The 26205-nt window shown below is 45.0% G+C and overlaps 1 protein-coding gene across 1 annotated transcript in view; it reads right to left on the reverse strand.

The window, feature by feature from the left end:
- The window catches only part of MOGS (mannosyl-oligosaccharide glucosidase), a 93333-nt gene that overhangs the window by 35154 nt on the left and 31974 nt on the right, over positions 1–26205 (reverse strand). Inside the window, exons 2-3 of the mRNA XM_069632481.1 lie at positions 4085–4438; positions 1676–1896 (exon numbers count right to left, since the gene is read on the reverse strand). Of these exons, the coding sequence (XP_069488582.1) occupies positions 1676–1896; positions 4085–4430 (567 nt within the window). The 5' untranslated portion in view covers positions 4431–4438. The remainder of the gene's footprint in view (positions 1–1675; positions 1897–4084; positions 4439–26205) is intronic.

Consider the following 26205-nt stretch of genomic DNA (forward strand, 5'->3'; position numbering starts at 1 on the left):
CCTGAGCTAAACAGATATTGCTATCACAGAGACCTATTGGCATAATTCTTATGGCTCTTCCCCAAGTCTGAGGCATGTTGGCTGCAGAGGCCCTGAGCACCGTACTCAATCGGCCAGTGTTTGAGAATTCTCTGAAACTCCGAACACAGAGACAAGGACCAGGGTCACCAACTGGACATTCCAGTAGATCCACACCAAGGCCAACAATTGGGACCTTTTAAGGAAATCTGTATTACACTTTTCTGAAATGTGAAAGTAGAATAATCCATGGCAGCCAAGTCACACATGGCACAAGGCTCACCTAGTAACCATCGCTGGAAGTTCACCTCGAGTTCACAGCCATACCAGAGAGGCTTTGCGGGTTTTGCAAGTCTTTTGCTCCAGGAAATGTCTTAGTCTTACAAGGCATTGCTACTTTGTGTATAGCTTAATGAACCCATGACATGCGTTTCTCAAGGCTGCAGACGATCTCATACCTGGTTCCACCCTTATTAGGGATCATCAGTGTAATATAGTCAACAACCCTGTGGTTGGAGCATTGTGGCATATTTAGCAAACAGGAAAGTTATGGGGGGGCTTAAATGTCTTGGAAAAAAACACATTTCTTGAAACACTGTCGAGAATGACCAGAGGGCTCAGAGAATTCGCAGTGATTCCTGCTGAAGCAAGCTGAATTCGAGACTCCATATTTGCTTCCCAACTCCCTTTCAGTTATCCCGTCCTCCTACCAAACATACATTCATTCTTGTACCAAAAAAGACATTTTGTAATTTACACAGATCTGATTGTGTCTTATGCTACACACTCAGCGCACTCTCAGACAGGGAGTACAATAATACGTAAATGCAAAGGGTACAGGAACGTGTGCTTATGCATTGTTCTTTTCAATTGCGTTAGAAGCTACAGTGATGTATTAAATGTGGGCTTTTTTAAGATAATCCAACATGGAACAGCGTGGCTCAAGCCAGTAAGCAACGAATAATGCTTAATGAAGCATTCAGTGTGAACACCAGCTCCAGCACCCAAGGAGGAGAATAGACACCCAACCCACACCAATCCATCCATCCATCCGCATTAGAACTCCTACAGAGCTCCCTACAATAGAACGGCGAGGAGCAATTAGAACAGTCACAGATCGCGTTAGAACAGTACAGGGAGCGCCTCACACATACCTAGAACCCTGCCAGGCTTAATCGCTTCGCCGCCGTGATGAGATTGCGAGGATTGGCAAGCGCCACACTCGGACAGAGTTCTGAAAGTTAGCATGTTAAACTTCATACAACCCACTAACAAAAAAACTCAGCATTTCTGCAGACTTATCTCACTCAAAAATCTCACACAATCATCTCTCGCACAACAACCCGCACGCACTTCACAACACCGCAACAACACATAAGCCGCACCAACAGCACACGAGGACTGACATCGACCCGATACCCACACCAAAGCTCAGCACCCGGTGTATACAGAGTTGAAGCTGCCAACAGAACACCACTCCTCTCACTATCCTACTCCCGCTTCACCTACTTACACATCACACCTTCTCGTTTGCAGATCCGTCAGAGCGCCTGGGGACCAACTCGGTTGGTGATGGTGCGCGGAGCAAATACCTCTAACATTTAACATTTCACATGCATATGTAATCTCACTTGTCCTCAATCGGATGTTCAGTTACCTGGTGTGTGCCAGTGATTCGCCAGCTCCAGTCTCCTCCGTGCTGCCCACCGATCCGCTTCACGAACTCGGTCCTCAGTGCAAAACCAAAGTCTTGGATATCCTGGACTCCAAAGTTCACCCCGTCATGCATCAGCCAGCCATAGCTGGGCAGCCGATCACCTTGCTCACAGGTGTGACGCAGGCTGACATCCATTTCCCGCTGCTGCATCCACATCAGTCCTGTCAGGGATTGAAGCAAAAACGAAAGATAACAGGGGTTTAGCAGGGAAGGCCAGGAAGAAAAACAAATTGGCTGATTCATAAGGGAAAAATACATAGAGGAGGTAGAGATGGCGTCAAGCAGAGAGATGAAAACAAGAGGAACCGAGAAAGAATGACAGAGAGGAGCAGAGAGAAGATGACGAATACAGTGAGAATGGGTAAGATAGAGAAGATAGGATAAGGAAAAAATAGGGGAGGCAGTAAAGACAGAGGGAAGCACAAGTGGGAGAAGAGTGAGGAAGAAATCAAAGAGAGGGAATGCATCGAGAGAACAATGACAGAGTAAGTAGAGTGTGAGGTGGAAGCTGGCAGAGCGAGGCAAATGAAAGAGGAATGTGATTCTCCTCTTAAGGGGAGCCACCCCCTACAGGGCTAGGGAGGTGAGCCCGCTATGCACAACAACCCCTAGGGGAAGGGGCAAGTAGAGTGCTATTGGTTGTGAAACCAGGCTTAGGGAAAAGGTAATCCCCAGAAAGGGCTACAACAAGTTATCCTATATCCCATTAACCCAAACAATACCTTTGCTGGCTATATGAAAGCTGAAACATAAAATAATCTAAAATGTCCTGTTATAATGGCTGCCTTGAATTCTGACCCGGAGTATCCCCAGTCTGCACTTGAAAGACCACAGCAGTGGATGGCCAAGCTCCATAGAGGAGTGCCAGAATAGGAGCGAATCAGGAGTGGCAAGAGGAGAAGGTCGCAGAGCTGGAGGGCGAGAGGGAGAGAGGGAGAAAACGAAAGAGACCACATGAGAAGTGTGGCAATACTGCATGAGAGTACAGTAGGTGGGGCTCACACAACAGCCAGTGCCACGGAGTGGTTGCACCGCCCACTAAGCGAGGAGCCAGACGGTCCCGGTCCAGAGGAGCAGAGGAGAGCAAGAGACTAGAGTGAAGGGAAGCCACCGCCAGGGTCCGTCCAGAAGCAAACAGGAAGTGAAAGCATGCTGCCCAATGCAGAATCCAGCTGACAACTCGCATAAGTGGCTCCGGGTCAGACAGAGTCACCAACCCTCGTGGGGAACACTGGCAAGACGATAAAGGTACACAGTGGCTACAGGGAATGAGGAGGAGGGAAGCGAAGCCAAAGCAAGTGAAATATCAAGGGCGGGGACAGCCCCCAGAGAACATAAGACAGCCCGAGAGCGGGGTGAGAACAAAGAAGCCCCAAGGCAGGGTGAGCCCAAAGAGATCCCAAGGCGAGGATGATCCCAAAGAAACCCCAAAGCAGGGTGAGAACCAAGAAGCCCCAAGGTGGGGGGAGCCCAAAGAGACCCCAAGGCGGGGTGAGAACCGAGAAATCCCAAGGCGGGGGGAGCCCAAAGAGATCCCAAGGCGAGGATGATCCCAAAGAGACCCCAAAGCAGGGTGAGAACCAAGAAGCCCCAAGGCAGGGAAAATAACAAAAGACCACAAGGTGAGGACTACAAGGAAACTTCCCAGAGTGGGGGACGAGAGTTTTATTAGCGCACGACCAGCCAAATCCTTTGATGGCTTGTCACAGCTGAACTCATACGTTGAAACCCTTGAAACAATGACTTAATCACATTTGCAGAACATATTATTGTTAAGACTGGGGACAAATTGCATATGAATGTGGTATGTTGTGCTGCACATTTCTTGAAGCTATTTTATCTTGTCATTGGGCCATTGTTACATTGTTTTTTCCAGTCTGGGATATTACCAGGCACTGTATGTTATAGTGCTCAATACAAATTGCTTTGGAAAAAAATAAAACTATTTTGGACAAGGCTGAAATACGCAAATCTGAAATGGTCACAGTTACGGGCACTTACCTGTAAGACTAAGTCAACAAGTCAAATTAAAAAAAGACTATTGATGCTCTACAAAAAGTATGGGTAAGGAATTAAATCCAGCTAAAAGCAGATCGGTCTAGAAAATATATGGACAAAAGTATTTATTCAAAGAAGGGGCTGTGAACATCCAGCCTAAATAGTGTAACAGAAACTCTGACAAACATGAAGAGAACCTTAGACAAGCAGGAGGGAGTGGTGGTTGACTATGGCCATATAAGGCGTGTGCCACAGGTAATGGGTAAACATAAGCTTAGAGGACCCAATCTGCATGCACCTTTCCATGTGGGTATGTCATGTTTACAGCTCACAAGACAGGATTACACGTACCTGTTACAAGTGACTTTGGGCTCCGCGTCTTCATGCCAAAGTACACCTGCGGCCTGTAGGAACCCCAGAACTTCTCAGGTGCCATGGCAGGGCTGCTGCTGTTGGCATTGAGGATGCGTGGGGAGCCATGGGGAGTGATGATGCGTCCTGCCAACCACCGCTGGAGGTACAGATGGTAGGCAAAGCTGGCGGCCCCCACGAAGCAGCAAATGGCAGCTAGAGTAAGGCAGATCTGGGTGAGGTCCATCTTGGTCTTTTTCTCTCGCTTCTGTGGATGGGCCATCTTCGGCTCATTGTTCCTGTGTTGAGATCCATCAGTGCCTGGGCGCCTTCGCTCTCGGGCCATTCTGCAAGCTGTCAGCAAGTGGATACAAAATAAAAGCTGGTAAAACGCTGCATCACATTGGCTGTCTCCACATCCAATAACTGCTATGAACCTGGCCTGGATTAAGATTTACAAATCTATCTTTGTAGCTTCGGTTGACCTACGTCGGCTTTTGATCTAGTGAATAGAGCAAGACTATGGGCCAAGTTGGCGGCGTGGGGTCTGCTGAATGGTCTCAGAAGTATTCTGGTAAAGCTACACAAATCCGCTAATATTCAAGCAAGACTAAACTTGGATGGTACGTTGAGCAGAAAAATAGATACAATATTGGATGTTAGGCAGGGCTGCGTGTTAGCACCCTGCCTATTCTATTTGTTATGTAAAATTTGGACAATCATTGACCCAATCACTCTATGGTGATATGGAAATGTTAATCGAGCAAGCACAAAATAACAAGATAGGTAATTTGGTGACATGTTGTTAATCTATTCTAAACAGCCTAGGCCTTCCTGAGGAAGACCAGGGTATGTGAAACGTGCCCTCTTTCAGGCTGACTGGATGTTAACTGGAGAACATGCATGACTATGCATCGCTTGCTTATCTACAAAAGCAAAAGAAAATGTTGGGCGCAACAGCTTTGCATTTATTGTGCTGCCCAAATAGGTTTGTGAGAAGTATACTTATGCGATTTAAGTTTGATATTTTGGCTCGCAGAGATTCATTCTCTAGGAAGAGTACTTTTGTAGAGAGCTTGTGAGTCATGGAACCATATGTTTTTGCAATGCCTGGCACTTCCTGTTTTTCAGAATGCTACACTTGGGACGGCTTGTGTATTCCCCAACTCTTATTGACAATGATGGGGAAAGGTTGGTAAGTCTTCATAATGCAAAGATAGGATTGGCAGGGTGGGGTTTTATTAATTGGCTTAAAGTGTATACACAAGTTGAATAAGAGATTAACAGAGTTAATCCTAAAGGACTTTTAATATTGTTCATATATAATGTCTAGAGATCCACTAAAATCAATTGAACGCACATGAAATGTATTGGTGGGGTCACTATTTTAGTTTTAAGGAGAGCCATGGATTTACTGCGCTTATGATGATGTAAAAGATATTTATTGAGTTGATATTTAATAACGGCTGTATTTTCTGTGAATGAGTTTTATGGAGTGTTTTAGAAAGGATGATGTATTGAAAAATGTATTGATATTGTATAAAGTATTTATATGTATAGGAACCTGTGATGCGTTATCTACTCTCAAGAGTTTTCACTTCTTATTCCGTATTATATAATGTGACTTTTTTCTTCTTTTTTCTTCTTTAAAGAATAGTTTTTTTGCATTTCAATTGCTTTTTTTTCTTGTAAAAGATTGAATATTTTACTTAACCATGCACAATAACAAAAACGGCTATGCACAATCTATCATGTAAGCTAGAAAAAGAGCAGAGCTCTTGGACACCAAACTAGAATACTAGTAGGAACGTCTAACTCATAGTGAAATATAGCCTAGAAAGAGCACAGCTCTTGCAAACCAAACAAGAATACCAGGAGACATTTCTAAGGCATAGGAGGGTATAGTCTAGGGTAATCAGGAAAGTGTTAAGGGCTGGGAAAGACCCTCCTGTCAGGGCAGGGTAAACTGCTTATGGTGGCTCTTGTACAAGAGGCAGTGTCATGGAAGGCAACTTTTTCCTCCGTCTAAAGAGTTGGCTGTCCAAACAGGAAGCAGAAGGAAATATTTACAGAGCACAACTTGTACAAATTCCAGACAAACCCCTGCCCTGCCTAGTATCTCCTCCCCACTTGTTTGAAGTGCTTGCACAACTTAACTTGCAGTTCTTCAGTATTTAAATAACTTTCTTATTTTAAAACACTACTGTTCTATAGATCCAGTCACCTTTTGTCAAATATCCCACCTAAAATTCACAGCCAAGATAACTGAAGCGGTTACAGCTTTGCTTCAGTCTTTTGCAAGAACAATTGCTTGAAAGACCATGTTCAGAGGGTTTTACACAGGCAGTGGAACAGAGTCGGACCTCATCAGGAGGATGACTGATGTCAGCAGGGTCAGCACCTTGACTTTATCAAATCTACATGGACCATGAGATCCTAATGGGGAACGACTTCACTCGACTGTGCTAGGATTGGGACTTGGCCCAGGCCTCTGTGACTGTGTTCCAGACTGCCGGATCACAACTGATTGCCTTTCCTAGCCAGCATAGTTAAGTGTGAAGGATCATGGGAGTTGAAGTCCAGAACATCTGGAGGGCCGCATAATGAGTAGCAATACGTGATCTACTTGTTTATGCTGGTGTTTATAAGTGCACAGATGATATCAAGATTCACATCAGATTGGGCAGTCCCATCTTTTCTCTGCGATTGTTTCACCAGGTGAAACTGGCCCCCTTTCAGACATTGCAAGCTAAGATAATTGTCGATTGACACAGGCTTCAGCCCAGTCAATGATTATTGAGCTCACTCTTCACCGTGGACAGGACACATCACAACCTCCCAACGAGCACTTGCATTGGAATGACCATGGAAATATAGAGCGCATGCAAACTACCACCAGCTCCACTAGCATCCTAGAAACAAAGCAAAGGATACCATGGATCACAACATACATGATTCCCATACACACGGCAGCCAAACACCTGCTACCAACCCCAGCTTTACCGATATTCCTCCACATTCTGTGAGAATAATGAAGCCTTTACAAGTGCAACCTGATAATGGCAGCTCTGCTTCACACTGGACGAACGCTAGAATCAGAGAGAGCAGGAAACAAGTTACAATCTGGGTTCGGCCACAATATAGGAGACTGCTCTCCTGGCAGTGCACAACGTCCTGTTGGAGACTGCAGACAATGGGGGGGGGGCCAGAGTATTATTGATGTTGGAACTCTCCGCAGATACTGTGGACCACTCTATTATGTTACAACGCATTAGGCAGGTGGGGAAGGCATCAGAGTTGGTAGTAAAGTGGTTCAAATCTTTTCTTAAAGACAGGACGCAAAGAGTGGTGTTTGAAGGCTTCACCTCTGAGATGGGGTGCCACAGGGCTCATCCCTGTCTCCTCTAATTTATTTTCGATCTGTATTTCCGTCCAGCATTTCATAGATTTAAGAGGCATGGTTTGCGGTTTCGTTTGTACGCTGATGATACTCAGATTTATATTGATGATGCGTTTGAGAAAATAAATCGGTGTATGGATGAGCTTAACTGGGTGGCATGCAATCAGCTTCAGCTGAATGCTACTAAGACAGAGATGGCACTGTTTGGCCCTAAGAGTAAAATGTCGGCAGATATACAGACTAACCCCATTGATTTTGAGAGAACAACTTCACTATGCCAACAAAAATAAAAAACTTGGGTTGTATATGGCACGAGAATCTTGGCAGTGAAGCACAGGTGGGGGCCAAGGTGAAGGCAGTGTTCCACGCACTGCAATTACTGAGGAATGTGCTCCCTTTTATCCCAATGGAGGATCATGCAGTGGTGGTGGGGGTAATGACCAACCCCCACCAAGGTTACTGCAATAGCCTTTTAGCAGGAATTCCAGCCAAACAAGTCACCAGACTGCAGAAGGCTCAGAATGCAGCAGTCAGAGTGATTGGCACCTCAGGAAATGGGACCATGTCTCCACGCTGCAGAGAGCCCTCCACTAGTTTATGTGGCGGATAGGATTAAATTTAAAGTGGCATGCCTGATCTATAAATGCTTGAGGGGGCTTGCCCCGGACTATATTGCAGAGAAGATTGTCCGGTATTGCCCAAGCAGAGAGCTCGGTACTGGAGACAAACTTTTGATTTGTGTTCCACGGTCCAATCTGGTCTCCAGGAGGGATAGAAGATTCAGTGTTTGGACCAAAAATTTTGAATCAACGCCCCTTTTAGATCGGAGCTTGCAAATCTTTGGTCTTGTTCAGAACAAGACTGAAAATGTTTCTGTTCAGATAGGTCCAACACAGCTTAATTAAACTCATGCACTACGTATGTTTCGTTTCAATAGTTGTCATCTGCGCCCGAATATAGTTGAGTCTGATTGGTGCGCGTTCGAAATTCTCGAAATCAAAATAAAATGTGCCTATGCATGTGCATGTCATCAGGGAAGAAACAGTGCATACAGCCAGATGGCTTTTTAGAAAAACTAAAACCCAAAATGATCACTACTGGAGAGAACGGACAATGTTATGTATCACATGTATTTATTTGGCAGGTGATACTAAACAAACTATCAACGTTAAGACTCCTCATGTCCATGTATGAAGAGGATATGCCCTCTTACTGCAAGAAAAATCGTAGAGTGCTATTACAATATCTAAATTACCTTAGGGGTCACAAAAGACATATTCATCTAAAAGACAGACAACGTATAATGACCATAGTAAAGACTGGAGTGGAGTGTCTGTACAACTACCAACTATATAGTTGGGGTATCATGTTAACCAACACAACGCTTTCCCTGAAATTATCTGATCTGATCAAGGAACTTCAAAGGTCTGACTGGGACCTGGGTTCAATTGTCTCCACTATAACGTCATCCTATCATGTAGATGGAGACCAAGACAAATTAACATGGTAAAAAAACAATCAGCACCTTTTGACCATGTCATAGCTGACTGAAAGAAATTACTTTGTAAGGAGCGTGCTATTGCCAGAAATAACTATGACCCTTGGGGAGCGATATAGTACTCTGATAAATGTGGGTAAGTACAAAAACTGGCTAAAACAACATAAATAATCCCTTCGAAGTGCTAACTGGCAGAAACTGTTTTTCTGGCTCTGTAGTACACACAATACCAGCAAATTCTGGCAGTTCTACAACGATTTCAGAAAATCCTTACACTCCACCAAGAGCTTAACCCCATTTAACAAGTCTTATGGGCAAAATATGTTCAGGACCGGTTTTAGACTTCCTCAAAGCGTTCATTAGAATCCAATCCTCTGTGGTATGACTATAGTGAGCTTTCTACTGTTGGGCACTAGTGCCCCTGTCAATTCCACATTTGTGAAAAAAAACTTAGCAAAACTGATTGTACAATCTAAATCGTCTAGGGCCCCTAGCCCTGACGGTATTCCGAACGTCGTTTTCAAATGCAACCCAATGGTCTGGGCGAAGGTCCTTAATGTAATGTTTACACGCATCATTCATACTGGTAAGATCCCGATTGGTTGGAAAAGATCGATCCTGGTTCCTATCTTTAAGAGGGGCAGCCGACTTCAGCCATAGAATTATCGTTCACTGGCCATGATGGACTCCGGCCAGAAGCTCTTTGCAAAGATATTATTAGAACAATTATCTTGATGGAGAGAAGAAAGAAATACTGGGAATTTTCACAACTGGATTTCGGAAATCTTATAACCCCACAAGCAATATATCAACCCTGCAGTACTTGATTTCTTCATGCTCAAAGATTAAAGGCAACGCACTGTACTGATGCTTTTTCGATTTTACTAAGGCCTTTGATCTGGTGTCTCACACTAAACTCTGGGATTAATTAAAGAACTGGGGCATTGTTCCAAAGCCACTGTATTTTATTCAATCCCTATACACTAACACTTCTAGGTCCGTGTAAAGACCGGAGGGGGGTCTGTACTTCCGCTCTCTATTTGGTAGAGGAGAGGCACAGAGACTCCTGCCAAGATTCTCTATTGTGGTAGCAATGGACGAGCAATCAAGGCCTAGCTTCTCGGGAGGTGATGCAAGCTGGTTCATATGTACAGTGTAGTCCCCAAGCACCCACAAAGAAATGTCCACACACTGTATCGATCAAAACACAGTCTTTATATAATTAATATTCGAAGTGATGTACACTATTACGATAACTCACTTTGTACGCAGAAATCAATAATGGCAAATATGTACAGTTCTAGAGTGGTACCACTAACGTTATCACATCTCATTAAAGTGCATAAGGTCAGAATGACACACAGATCAAAATAAAGAGGAAACCAGCAGTAGAGAGAGGAAGGACAGCAAGATGGTTGAGCAATTGGCAGAATACTGGTAACTAACACAGTTCTGTGCGGAGATCCCCCCACCTGGGCAACCTGTAGAAGAAAGATACAAGCCCAGTCCATATATTGTTCACACTAGACTTTCCAATAGTTCTGCAACCCCAAAGTACCTTGGTGTTGTAGCGTTTCGCAGCAGTGAATCGACTGGCCTTCTTGAGTGTCTTCCCTTTCAGGCAGGAGTCACGTGTCGAACGTCTGACAGAGAACAGGTCGAGCTACGATTGTGAAGTGGCCGCTGTGATGCTGGAAATGCATCGGAGAGACAGGGCCTCTGTATCCTTGTCCTTTACTGCTTTTTATCGTGTGTTCTGTCGTGTTTTCCTCGCAGGAGTTCATGTGGGACTCCTGGTGGTGCAGCTCTCTCTCTTTTGGTTTGTTTAATTGACCCATGGGATACCCTTATGGTACCCATGGGTAGGGGTGCACCCCTGCGCCCCTAGTGTATGTATTTGGGCACCTGTGTGTGTCCCACAGAGCAGGGTACGGGCTGGTGCCAACTCCATGCTGAAATGACTGGTGCCCTGAGCGTCCTCCATTTTGGGATGCCCAGGCCCTGTCATTGGAATCGGTAGATTCCGGATGGAGACAAAATGGCCCCCCTGGCCTCTTGCCTTCCATCACCTGTTACCTTGATCTTCACGAAGTCCATGGAAGCCCTGCCTCTGTCCCTTCCCCCTGACTGGCTGTTGGGTGGAAGTTCCTTATATGGTAGTGTGGGGAAGTGTCGACCAGACTGGCTGGAGCCTTCTCAACGACCGTATGTTGTGGGTACGCCTATGGGTGGGACCTGGGTGAATGGAGTGTGTGACAAATATACATTCTATGTTGTGGCTGTCTAGTATCTGGTGGATGACACAATGGTTGAGACAGCCCTGCACGAAACCGGTATGAATTCAGCTTGGAGTGTTGAATGGCTCGGTACTTGTCCCAATACACATAACTTATTGTGAGTGTCTGGAGAGAAGCGAATGGCCTGAATGCCCAGTGTGCCTGATTGGCTGCCTACCTGCATGAATGACCGTAGTCGTGATTGGATGCTTGAGTGTGACCCAGCGGAATGAATGGGAGATCAACAGAATATCTGGGCATCTCTCACTGCTAGGAATCGTGTTCAGAAGCTGAAGTCCACTACGACGAGTAACAGGAGTAACTGAAGCTTAATCTTGAAACCCTGCTGGACGAGAAGAAATGCTGTTGCTCTCCTTCGCAATCTGAAAGCTGCTACGCTTCAAGAACTGACCCAGAGAGGACCTGGTAAGGCACTCTCTTCCCGAGCTACGAGGGACCATCGTGCACAGCTGATCTTTGCCTAAGCTCCCTGGTAGACAGACCTTCGACAGGCTGCCGATCCGATACGGGGATTGCTGCGGAACTCCAAGGAGAAGCGCCCGGACTGTTGTCTGCCAATGTCATCGACCGCCGTCGCTGACTGGAGCCGCTGTGCTCCCGTTGCCTGAGAACTTCATTGATCCAAGGACGCTCTCGTCTGCATCGTCGCTGCTGTATCCTGCTGGAGAAGGCCTGACCGTCGACGCACCGAGGAGCATCCACCAGTGGGTTTCCCACCACCCAAAGACAACAGAGACGCTGACGACTCGACGTCCTTGCTGGGCCACAGTTCTTCAACACTTTGCGGTCCAGAATTATCGACACTGAGGTGCCCCACACGCCTCTTCCTGGCAGGACGTTTACGGTTCCCCGTCAACGAGCACCGCTAGGAACGACGCGGCCACTTCACCGTCACAGCTCGACCTGTTCTCCGTCGGACGTTCGACGACCCATGACTCCTGTCTGAAAGGGAGGACACCCAAGAAGGGCCGTCGATTCCCCGACGCGGAACGCTACAACGCCAAGGTACTTTGGGGTGGCAGAACTATTGGAAAGTCTAGTGTGAACGATATATGGACTGGGCTTGTATCTTTCTTCTACAGGTTGCCCAGGTGGGGGGATCTCCACACAGAACTGTGTCTAGTGGAACGGGGCCAGTATCATGCCAATTGCTCAACCAGCTTGCTTTCCTTCCTCTCACTACTGCTGGTTTCCTCTTTATTCTGATCTGTGTGCCATTCTGACCATATGCACTTTAATGAGATCTAATAACGTTAGTGGTACCACTTTAGAAACTGTATATATTTACCATTGCTGATTTTCAGAGTACAAAATGAGTTATCGTGATATTGTATATACCTTTGAACATTAATTATATACAGACTGTGTTGTAACCGATAAAGTGTGTGGACATTCCTTTGTGGGTGCTTGGGGACTACACTGTACTTAAGAACCAGCTTGCATCACCTCCTGAGAAGCTAGGCCTTGATTGCTTGACTACGTTACCAATAATAGAGAATCTTGGCAGTGGTTTCTGTGCCTCCCCTCTACCATATAGAGAGCGGAAGTGCAGACCCCCCCTCCGGTCTTTACAGCCGCGTCGTTCCTAGCGGTGCTGGTTGACGGGGAAGCATAAACGTCCTGCCAGGAAGAGGCGTGCAGGGCACTTCGGTGTCGATAGTTCTGGACCGCAAAGAGTTGAAGAACTGTGGCCCAGCAAGGGCATCGAGTCGTCGGCGTCTCTGCGGTATTTGGGTGGCGGGAAACCCACCAGTGGATGCTCCTCGGCACTTCGACGGTCAGGCCTTCTCCAGCAGGATACAGCAGCGACAATGCGGACGAGAGCATCCTTGGATCAATGAAGTTCTTAGGCAACGGGAGCATAGCAGCTCCAGTCGGCAACGGCAGTCGTCGGCAGTGGCAAACAACAGTCCGGGCGCTTATCCTTGGAGTTCCGCAGAAATCCCCGTATGGGGTCGGCAGCCTGTCGAAGGTCTCTCTACCAGGGAGCTTAGGTAAAGATCAGCTGTGCACGATGGAAGAGGGCGCCTTACCAGGTCCTCTCTGGGTCAGTCCTTGAGGTACAACAGCTTTCAGATTGTGAAGGAGAGCAACAGCAATTCTTCTCGTCCAGCAGGGCTCAAGGTTAAGCTTCAGTTACTCGTCGTAGTGGACTTCAGCTTCCGAACACGATTCCTAGCAGTGGGAGGTCCCCAGATATACTGTTGATCTCCCATTCATTCTGCTGGGTCACACTCAAGCATCCAATCACGACTAAGGGCATTCATGCAGGCAGCCAATCAGGCACCCAGTGCATTCAGGCCATTCACTTCTCTCCAGACACGCGCAAGTTATGTGTAGTGGGACAGGTACCGAGCCATTCAACATTCCAAGCTGCATTCATACCGGTTTCGGGCAGGGCTGTCTCAACCATTGTGTCAACCACCAGATACTAGACAGCCACAACATAGAATGCATATTCGTCACACACTCCATTCACCCAGGTCCCACCGACAGGCGTACCCACAACATACGGTCGTTGAGAAGGCTCCAGCCAGTCTGGTCGGTACTACCCCACACTACCATATACAGAACTTCCACCCAACAGCCAGTCAGGGGGGAAGGGACAGAGGCAGGGCTTCCCAGGACTTCTGGAAGATCAAGGTAACAGGTGATGGAAGGCAAGAGGCCATGGGGGCCATTTTATCTCCATCAGGATTCTACCGATTCCATTGACAGGGCCTGGGCATCCCAAAATGGAGGACGCTCAGGGCACCGGTCATTTCAGCACAGAGCTGCCACCAGCCCATACCCTGCTCTGTGGGTCACACACAGGTGCCCAAAAACATACACTAGGGGCCATAAGAGTATCCCAGGGGTCTGTTCACCAAACCAAAAGAGAGAGCTGCACCGCCAGGAGTCCCATATGAACTCCTGCGCGGAAAACACGACAGAACACACAATAAAAAGCAGTAAAGGACAAGGATACGTAGGCCCTGTCCCTCCGATGCATTTCCAGCATCACAGTCCATCCGCCTCAGTTCGGAAGGCCACTGTTCTGACTACATTTCAACTAATGGTGGTATAAAACGGGGATGTGTACTGGGACCCATACTTTATAATTTGTACACAGCTGATTTAGCCCCGGTTCTGAATAATGTACACAATGTTCCCCCAAGGATTAATAGTATCAAAGTCCTCAGTATCTCTTATGCCGATGACATCATCATTTTTGACCAGACTCCAGTTGGCCTAGAGCAATCACTTACAGCTCTTGCTACGTACGCGGTGACCAATAATATGGGCATCAACAAGTATAAAACTAGAACAATGTGCCTTGGGGGAAAACATACTTTAATGGCCAAAGCCAAATGGCACATTGATAACACCTTGCTGAATGATGTGTAGGAATTTTTGTACTTGGGATTTCCTGTAAAAGTTGATGCTCCCGCATCCTTCTACGAAGAACACACCCACGGGAAAATTTAGAAGAGATGGATGGTTACAAAGAATTTTATTGAACACAACGGGGGATGGAACATTAGTGGTTTTCTTGAGATCTATAGGATGAGTATAATACCTGCTATACACTATGTCCTTGAGCTCCTTCCTGCTATAAAAAGGTACAGTGGCTGAGAAAGTTCGAGGCAAAAATATTACATTCTATTTTAAATTTGCCATCTGCTGTTCTTGTTGAAGATTTGCAATTAGAATATGGCTTGCCCTCTTTGTACTCACTGTGGAGAACTCGAAGAGATCCATTATATGCAAAATTAGGCAAACAAGGCCGTAGTTCAAATGCTTTATTACATGTGCTTGGAACTAGATTCTCGTCAGCCGCTTTTATTGCTGAACTACAAAGTTTTAATATGGTTTACTTGCGAACTTAGGGCATTGATAGCAACACATTGGTTAACTCGCCTGTTTACGAAAAAATCATCAAGCAGAAATCCTGTCAATGGGACTGGATTGCTAACATCGAGCAACTGCACCAACAAGCGCGATACAATGAATACTCACATCAGAGTGTCCTTGGAAATATGCCTTGCAGCTACTTAACAAAATGCTGTAGCATTAGTTTAAAGCACTTTATTTTGTACTTGCGATTTAACTTTCTCCCTACAAATGAAAATACAAGCCACTGGAAAAAGTCTCCTCCCCGGAATGACCTATGTAGACATTGCAATCTCGAGTTTGAGACTGCTAGACATTTATTAACATCATGCACAGCTATGACTGAGAGTTATAGCAGAGGATATGGTCACTTTGTAAGTGTAATAGAAAGCATTAAAGAAGACCATTTCTGGTCTACATTGATAACTGCTCAATCTGTTGTAATAACACCAACTGCACACAAAGTTTGGAATAGGGCCACCTGCATTTCAGGAAAATGAGGATGTGTTTCTGTTTAATATAGGGAGTGGAAAAACGCCTAATCTAAACCTAAATGTAAGATGGAGCTAGTGTTGACCATCCAATGAGGCAGTCCTAGTTGGATCGTGTCAAATAAAAGCCTATACTAAGAAAAACCTATTGCCAACTTCTTACAACTAATTATAGAAAGATTGTGGGATAGGGTTTCAATAAAGAAAAGTGTTCCAAATAATAAGTCAGGATGTGATTGCCAGGGGTCTCCCTTCCCCACATTTTCAGCACGAGCCAGGTGGGACCTTGGAGCACAGCACACGCTCAAGCTTTCCCAGCACGAGCCGACAGTTCTGTATCAGCTATCAGGTTCTTCGATGGCACAGTCTCTTTTCACAAAAGTCTCTTGCCTTCGAGGCTTGATGTATCCAACAAACAACCCAAAAGTTATTTTCCACAGTTCCGTTGGGTGACGGCTTCACCCCTGGTGAAGCAGTCTCAAACTCGAGATTGCAATGTCTACATAGGTCATTCCAGGGATGAGACTTTTTCCAGTGGCTTGTATTTTCATTGGTAGGGAGAAAGTTAAATCGCAAGTACAAAATAAAGCGCTTTAAACTAATGCTACAGCATTTTGTTAAGTAGCTGCAAGGCATATTTCCAAGGACACTCTGATGTGAGTATTCATTGTTCATACATCGACGCCTCACGTATCGTATTTAACCAATCAATTGAACAGTTCCTTTCTCCATGAACTTTGGGTGATGACTTTTCACCCCTGGATCTCCCTCGACCGGGCTCAGACCCAATTTCTGCTGGTGTTCCAATACCTCCTACTTTCACAAGTCTTAATATCTTTTTAAACAGTACTTCAGGCTTCGTCCCTATTTGTCAGCTTCCCTATTCCGGGTTCACTCTCGCCAACCTTTACAGACAGTTGAAGGATTCACTTTGCTTAGCTTCGTAATCATCTGTCGGTCAAAGACTTTCGACGGTACAGAGGATTTTACAAGACCCCTGTATGACCACTTGGACCTTGGTAGTTTCTTACCATCGAGTAAATCGCCCAGAGTTTGATGCTCAGGCACCCACGGGCTGCAGGACTCCTCTGTTGCTGGTTTTCCCTCCTTGCTCGTCAATTGGATCTTTAATTCTTTCAATGTTAAAATTACCCGTCATCTAATTTTCGTTCAACACAGTTCAGTTTCTTATCGATTCTTCCCTCGACTCACCAGCTGTGATGAACCGCTTGCCTTGCTTTATCCTTGGAGTCAAGGTCAGTACCACCGAGACCAGCGTCCTCCCCCAGCTTAGTTATCAGCGGAGGAGGGTCTTGCGTACCGCAGACATCTGCAACACACGCTGGCTATGGTTTGCGGTCTTATGATTCCTTCTGTGGAGGATTTACAGGCCTTGGTCGGAAAGAGAAAGGTTGCTTCTCTCCTCGTCACCCTCTTGAGCTGCAACATCTTTCCCCTTCTCTTCAACTGCCGTGCTGAGTTAGCTCTCACGTCTTGCGGTCTGCCTTGCTCTTATTGTGCTTTCTTGCTCGACCTTTTATCCATGTGGGGAAAGGAAAGGGCCTTCAGGTGTGTGTGATTCTGGTTCCTTGCCTGACCCTCGGGGGAGGGGAGGGGGGGTAGGACATGTCAGGTAAACAGCTTTAGTGTCAGTCCGTTGTTTGTCATGAAGGGAGAACATGGAGAATGGGGTTGTTAGAGTTTCCAGATATCCTGCAGGGTAGGAGTGGGAAACAGTGTTATATGAAATTAGAACTTTTGAATGAAGGGGTTTGGTAAATTCGGAAGGGCAAGATTTGTAAGGGTTGTGGAACAAACGTGAATGACCAGGAAAATTGTCGGAAAATAAACTAGGGAGATTGTGTGAATGGTAGTGTTGGTTCAAGTAGACTGGGAATGGAACAAAGTATAATCAGAGGGACATGGAGAAGGACTGGGAGTGTTCAGATAGGAGTTGTGGTTTTTAAGTGTTACAGTGTTTGGGTTCCTAACGGATTAGCCAGCTATGGAGGGGTTGTTGGATTTGGGTGAGGGAAATTCTGCGGGTGGAAGAGAGGTAGACGTGGAACAACCTATAAAGGTATCGGGGACTTCGTCCTCCTCGTCTTTGTCATTGGTGTAATACTGCGTCCACCTTGGATATTCCCCCAAACATAACCCCGGGCTCCCCTACCCAGGTGATCCTCCCTCGTCCACCCCCAGGATTGGGATCTGAGAGCGTCAGCCCGTCCCTGGCCACCTGAATAAGGGATTGGTGAGGTCCATTTGGGAGAATACCCTCAGTTTTATTACACACCCCAAAGTACCTGGGAAGCCACAGGAAAATACGATCCAAGATGAATATGGGACCCCTGTGTAGAGGGAGCAGATGTACATCTGCAGGAGATCTTACCCCACTAACTCCCCTGTATTGGAGACATGAGACCGTGCCCTGTCTAATACCAGCTATTGTACCAATACCGCAGCAAGAATTTGGAAGACAGGATCTATTAAGACAACCATATCGAATGTACCCACGAGTTGATGACAGCCTGCAGGAGGACATCCCTACAGGAATATGAGAAACACCTAAGAAAATGGACAGATGACGACATAAGAAAGGGTGCACACTGAATGAAGACAATGGGCCTCATTATGAGTCACCCGGTATGGAAATAACGGTGGCGGTAAATCTGCTGCCACTGTTGTTTCCATACCGGGTGATCTCGAGTACTGCAGTCGGAGGTGTCATTCCAACCAGGTCTGACCTGGCGGGTTTAACACCACCCGCTTGCAGGCGGATGTGGAAACACCGGCACCATCACGAGATGGTGGCGGTGTTTCCACTTCCCCATTCCCATTGAGTCCTACAGGACTCAATGGGAATGGGAATTTACCAAATTCCGCCTCCGGAATTCCCGGTTCACCAGGGGTCGTAATGCCCTGGTAATTCTGGGAATCACAGAGGCGGAATGGTAATACGAGTCCAGTGGTAACCTGCCGGAATTTCAGGCACGGTTACCGCCGGACTCGTAATGAGGCCCAATGTATGAATCCTAGAGGAGAAGTGACGAAGTAAAGAATGAAGTGATCCTTAGAAGTGTAAAAGAAGATTACACGTTAGAAAGTGCTGCAGAAATCAGAAGTATAATTACTGTATATACGCTGAAATGCAAGATGAATCAAGTCATTGTATAGGCTAGCTACAAGTAGTGAATAGAATGCAGGCAGAGCCGCCATTGTACAGAAACTGGACAATATTTCATGATTGGTATCATGAAATAAGTAAGCCAAAGAATCATGAAGAGAAAATGAAAGGCTGTGTCTCAGTAGAATAGCAGGTTGTTGGAGCTGAATTGGGAGGCTGTCTGACCTGAAATCAAATTCGAGGTCAGCTATCTACGCTGAAGATGAACATGTGTGCAGAGCATGAATTCTCTCACATTAAGGTGCAAAGAAGAACACAGAAGATGCCAAGTCTTACTTCATTAAAATATTTAAATGCCTGCGGAATTAACAGAATCGTGGTCTCTGGTCACGCGAGTCGAGGCTGAAAATAGGTTCCAGACACAATAGCGAGTGCCCTCACAGCCTCACTCCCATAGCAGTAGGGCATATTGCACCCGTATGTAGAAACTGAGGAAACATGCAACAAAATGGACAATACTCAAGAGGGGGTTTGGGGGAAAGAGGCGACAGGTCATCCACTGCCATACAGCACACAAACACAAGAGGGCTCTGCCCAGGATCACACATCCTATCAGACACATGCGCCACAAGCACAGCAGGCACAACAGCAAAGGCCAGTGCAAATGCACCCACCACAAAGGCAGTCACAACAAGCACCTATGCAGACACAACAGAATGCGAACACAGGGCAAACACAAGCACCTAGGAGAGGTCACTGTGGTAGGATGGAATCCTTTTACGGGGACAGGATTTAATTTGTACCCTCAATGGGACAGCTCACGGGGTGACTTGTTGTGGTTAGTACCATCAGTAACTCCAAACCCCCAAGAGGAACCAAGGGTCGATGTGACGATAGGAGGACAATTCTGTTCTTTTCTTGTAGACACTAGGGCGACCGGCTCTTGTATAAGAGAGGGAAAAATACCCAATGTCAGGTATTGCCATGAATGCTCAAGGCTTCTCTCGAGCTACGAATTGTGTTCCTTTTACTGATAAATTACCTGTTTCTATAGGTTAATGTGACATGTCTGTCCCCTTGTTATATTCCCAACAAACGACAGTTAACATTCTGGGTAGAGAATTGATGACAAAACTTAAGATTTCATTCACTGATCAAGGAATAGTGTGCTCCACTCCAGGGATACACTATTTAAAAGTAGGAGAGTTTATACTAGCATTTACAGGAGAAGTGGCTGTACAAGGGGTTCCGGTAGATCCGAAATCTTCATGTATGGGGTGAGCATTTTTATTAACATGGCTACCTGGATTAGCAGGGAAAATTGTGAGGATACCTGATGAATTTTTATTTAGACCACACGTTCCTATGGATAAGGAAGAAGGGTAGATTATTCCCATAAAACTGGAAGCAGCTATAGTACGAGGGGAATAGCAATGATTGAAGGAGTAGATGACTAAGGCGGAGCATGGAGAACAGTAATGGCTCTTGCAGAGGGATACAGATTGACTGATATAACAGATGAAGATATGTTTAGAGATGAACGAATAGATGATTACCTAGTGTTTTTCATAAGCATTACATTTTGGATTTAGATTGAGAAAAGGGAAGTCTCACAGCTAATGACACTGATGCGGCAAAGACCAGAAAGACGTAGAAAAGGTCCCAAGTGTCCTTTGGACTATGGGCCCATATGACGTTGGTTGAAATAAAACTGAAGCCATGATCAATTTTCCCCTGAGCAAAACAGTACCCTGTGTTTCGAGAAGCTGATAAAGGCATATTTGAGACTATCTCAGAGTTGATGAAACAGGGAATCCTAGTGCCATCGGATGCCTCAAATAAAATACTGCATTGTATCCAATAAAAAAATGAAAAGGGGGGGTCATGGAGATTTATCCATGACTTGCACCCTCTTAGTCGGATTGTAGAAGTGGAATTACCATTAGTTCCAAACCCTGCAACAATTTCGTGTAGCATCCCAGTTGAAGCTAAGTATTTCACTGTGATCGATTTGAAAAAATGTGTTTTTCTCGATCCTGCTTCACAAACACTCACAAGTCCTTACTTCCTTTACATTCAGACAAAAAAGACTAAAACATAATAGTTTGCCTCAGAGGAACTATGAGTCCCCATTAATTTTGTATTGGTTCCTACAGATGGATTTGTAATTCAGTACGTAGATTACATATTAATCTGTGGTGAAACAGAGAATGCATGTTGGCAGGAATCTGTTCAGTTAATGACTGTATTGGCAGACAAGGGATACAAACTAGATAAGGAGATATTACAGTATTGCCAGGAAGGGGTGTTGTACATAGGCCAGTTAATTTCACATGAAGGAAAGAAGGTGACACGCGAGAAAGCTGCGGTTATCATGAAAACACCAAAGCCAAATACAGTTATTCTAATGCAGCAATTTCTGGGCCAATGCAATTATTGTAGGGCCTGTGTGTTCGACTACATACATGCACAATACCACTTTTGCAAGCATTTAAGAAAACACTGGTGAAGATCCGAGTCAGGTGCCGTGATGGGTGCAAATTGAGATGCAGCAGTTTTTGCCTTATGATATTAAATGTTTGTTTTCTTTTGGAAAGTTACCTAAGAAGGCGCAGTGTTTGAAATCGGTATTGGCTACCAAGGAGGCACTGTCGTCATGGATAGTGGGAACTAGATAAGGTCTTTATATTTATGAAGAGGCATCCCTTTGGCATAATCCTGGTCTGCAGTTTAATAATAATATACTGAATTGGAAATGTTGGGTTCAGAGAGGCCTTTTAACTATTGGTGATGTGTGGAGTGATGAAGGGGTGGTACCTTTTGGAAGTTTAGTTGAGAAATTTGGGTTAAGGAGAAGGGAATTAAGAAGGTATGATATTCTGGTGTCTTTACTCTCAGAACGGAGAGAAATGATGTATGCTCCATTTTTGAAAAAAAACCGGACATTTTTCATATGTTGGAAATTGGATCTCAAAAAATGTCTAATTTTATGCAGGTTATGCAACCTGATGGGCAATGGTTGGATTCATGGAAAAAGTTACGGTTATCATGGTCAGGAGTTAGGCACGCAATTTACACCAAGAGAATGGCAAAAGATTTGGAGAGGTCCGATGACTGCTAAAGTGGGTTTGCAATTACGATACATACATCAAAGGATATTGGGCAGAATATATTGGACCCCAGTGCATATGTGCATATTGCGGTTGGTTGGTGATGATCAGTGTTGGGGTTGTAGGAAAGAAAAGGGTAATCTATTACATATGTTGTGGTATTGTGAAAGAGTGGTGAGTTTTTGGAGGGAGGTTATTGACAGAATTGACCAAATCTGGAACATTATTTATCCATGCAATCCCTTGGCGGTCATCTTCCTATTGTACAGTGGTGGGAAGGGTGTAAGCTGGGTGAAATCGTGTGGGGTGAGCAAAGTTTTGTTTGTGGCGGCTAAACAGGTATTGAAGGTCTGGAAGACGCGGAAGAAGCCGACATTGGAGGAGTGGATTTTGGATGTTCGGGTTTTGTCAAGATTTGAAAAAACTATGTATAGTAAATAAAACAAGGAAACCCTTTATGAAGAACTGTGGGGAAGCTTTATTGATCTTTATGGATGATGCTAGATTGGGTTATGGAGTGGAGTGAAATGCTTTATTTCGGAAATCGGTCTCCAGAGACAAATGACGGACCTGGCAGACTACATCAAGCAGGCAAACTTCTTATAAACAAAGCAAAAACAAAAGTCCTCATACTGGGAAAAAAACCCAGAAGATTGAAGCGCTTCAACTGGAGCCTGGAAAAAGTCAACGTCGAAACAGTGAAAAACTTCAGATACCTGGGAATAATAATAGACAGCAGTCCCACAGACTCAGCCATGCAAAAAGATCTTTGGAGGAAAACCAGATTACTGACCTCCCAAGCTCGACTTCTGGATAAGAAATTCGGGCGTTTCTCACTGATACCTATGATAAGGTTCTACAAAGCTAAGGTGATACCTGCCTTGACGTATGGAGCGGAGGCGATGCCAGCTATTCCAATTACAATATGGAAAAAACTCGAGGGCTTCTTTTGGAAAGCAGTCCTGAACCTGCCGAATTCCACCCAGATCGAAGCAATCAGGCGAGAACTGGGCCTCTCCTCACTGAGGGCCAAAGTGAACCTAGCGAGCATATCCTTGTATAGGAAAACAATCCTTCCCGACGCGCCCCGCCTCTACAACCTAATAGACCTGGAGATCAAAGCAGGCACTTGCAGGATGATTGTCAAATGGGCCGAGCAGATACAATCGCAGTTGGCCGAAATTGGATGCTCCAACGAAGATCTCATCAAGAACCCCAACAAAATAAAAAAAAAAAACTGGAAGAGGCGGACTGGATTGACACCCAAGAGAGCGCCAAAGGAAACAAAACACTGGCTCTTTTTCCCCAAACCCCAAAGAAGTTAAATCAAACAACACAACTACTCAGAAGATTCCCAAGCAAACCATTACGGCAATTCCTCCTAAGAGCACGTTTAAACCTGCTACATACCAACGAGATCCTGTTCCTGGGAGGTCAGTCACCCTCCTAAACCTGCTGCTTATGCAAAGCCGACACAGAAACAATCAGACATCTGCTACTCCAGTGTCCTGGGACTGAACACGCTCGACAATCCTACCTACTCCCCCTCCTGGAAACCCACGTCGTGAGTGAAGAGGAAACATGGTGGGTCCATCTAATCAGCGGCCAGCAGACAAACTGGTCTATTGCAGCGGCAAAAATCTTACAGGACGCCTTAGCGCAGTGCTCACAAGGGGTGTCTGCCAAAGTCATCGTCTAATCAAAACAAAATCAAGCATTTGTTAAAATCCAGAAAGATGGATAAACACAATAAATAAAAAATAAAAAAAAATGCTTTATTTTCAGGTAACATAAATATAGGGGGGTTGTGTTGTATGTGTGGTTATTTTGTTTTGTGTAGTCTTACTTGTCTGTTGAAGTTTGTTTAGTGCATCTGGTTTTGCTTTAGGTTAGTCTTAAGTTTAATATTGTGGGATATAGGATTATGGTTTGCAATTCTACTATAAATGTCTTCCGCTATTGTATATTTTGCGATTCAATGACCTATGATATTGATACTGTTGTTTTGTTGTATCTTGTTGAAAATAAGAAATAAAGAGTGTAAAAAAAAGAAAACACAAGTTGGTAAGGGAAAGATAGAATGGACTGAAGAAATGGAGGAAGGATTTTGGAATTAAAAAGAGCAATTTGTACAGCTCCAGTTCTGGTAATTCACAATTACAGTGAAGAGTTTCATTTGTTTTCACACACCAATGGATCAGTAATGACAGCAGTACTCGCACAAAGAACAACATTAGGGTATAAACCTTATGCGTATTACAGCGGGATTTTAGATCCATTTATGAGAGGACCTTTTCAATGCAAACAATATTTGGCTGCTGCTGCATTTGCAAGTGAGATTTGTCCATAAGTATTACTATGGGCTGTGCAATGACTCTATGTGTGGAGCATGCCTTATTTGCCATTTTAGAGAAACCCCAAATTACAATGACGACACAAAGAGCATCTGCATATGAAGTAATGATTTCTAATCCAGCGATTAAAAATGAGAGATGTAAAATAGTGAACCCAGTCACATTTGTAGCTGAACCTATAAAAGAAGGTGATCATGTACACGATTGCACTATGTTGAATTTTATGATGCTATACCCCGTGTCAAAGTAGGTGCTTTAGAGGGAGGAGAGTCATCGAAAATCAATCAGACTAGTGGGGAGAGGCATACAGGATCTGATGTTGTAAGATACAGATTAAATGGTTAATTTGAGGTAGTGGCGAGTGCAAGACTACCATCCCATTTTTCAGCAAGGCAGCACAATTGGTAGCGCTCATTGATGTGCTTGAGAAACACAAACATCAGGAAGTGATGGTGTAAAGTGACTCTGTCTATGTGATGTCAATCGTACACGCAGGGCTGTCAGGTTGGAAAAGGAGGGGTTAACCCCATGCATACGGCACTCCAGTGCAACATGCGTCTTTACTGGACAGGCTAATTAAGGCTCTACAACTCCCAGTGGCCATAGCAGTTGTAAAATGCACAGCGCATACTAAACAAACAGACTTTATTTCTCACAGAAACGAAGTCGCAGATTTAGAAGCTAAAAGGGTTGCGTATTCCTCATAAATGTTGAGTTTCTAAACTGAAAATGTTAAAGAACTATCAAATAGAAGCATGTTGGTACCAGAGGGGTTTAATATGCTGTCAATTGCGCTAAGGGTAGAACCCAAAAGAAAAGCAGGAGCTATACAGACATAGGGGGTGTTCTTTATCCCCCACAGAAGCACTATGGAGACAGGAAAGCACAAGAAAGCCAGTGATTCCAGCAGCAGTATTAAAAGTCACTCTTCAGCAGCTGCATTACCCCACGTATATAACTCGAGAAAGTCTTGCTGCCACTATTGCAGAGGACCGGTTTGTTCCTAATCTAATGAACACTTTGCACAGTTCATTGAGAATTGAATGTGTATCAGAAGCTACAGCTGGGCATACACTAAGAAAAACTAGAGGACTAATACCCTGTCCAAATGGCCCATTTTAGGATTTGCATATTGACTATGATATGCTGCAGACATGTAATGGGTATAGGTGTCTATTGGTGGTGGTGTGTCCCTTTTCTCAATGGATCGAAGCCAGTCCTTGTAAACATCCTGATGCCACCTGCGTAGCAAAGATCTTAGTGCGCAAAGTATTTCTGAGATGGGGTGTGTGTGCAAAGAATTAAGGTCCGATAATGGGCCACACTTTGTCAATTTGAACGAAATAGGGCTTTTATTGAACTTAAAGCATAAGTTTTCTACTGCCTATCACCCACAAGCAAACGGAATATGTGGGAGCCTCAACAGGCTCCTCAAAGAAAGTATAGCAAAATTAAGATTAACTTGGAAAAAGGGATGGCTATATTGCCTACCCCTAGCCTTGTTTGCCCTTCAAATTAAGTCAGGTTCAGACCATCACCTTACACCCCATGAATTAGTAACAGGGCGCTGCATGAGGACACCCCGCACGCGCTCATCTAGAGTTAGAAGTGATGCCCAGAGTGTAGCGCAGACTCTAGGTGACGAGATGCACAATTATTTGACATGTATCACTACCAGTGTTTTTTTCCATTTCCGATAAAGTCAAGCATCGGAGGGAGGGGTTGAAGAACACGGAAAGGTGCGGCCCAGTAACTGATCCAAGTGAATTATCGTCACCACCAAAATTGTATGTTGGAGATCAAGTGCTTATCAAAAACGTTACACGCAGATGGCATGAGCCAAGGTTCAATGGACCATATCAAGTAGAGGAAGTTTCCCCTATTGCAGTTAGGGTATCTGGAAGAGGAGTGTAGTTACATTTGGGCAAAGTAAAAATCTACAAAGCAGAGACCCTACCTCTAGCAACTGCT

The sequence above is a fragment of the Ambystoma mexicanum genome, chromosome 6q, assembly GCF_040938575.1.
Source record: "Ambystoma mexicanum isolate Mex_15411 chromosome 6q, UKY_AmexF1_1, whole genome shotgun sequence".
NCBI classification, from domain to species: Eukaryota; Metazoa; Chordata; class Amphibia; order Caudata; family Ambystomatidae; genus Ambystoma; species Ambystoma mexicanum.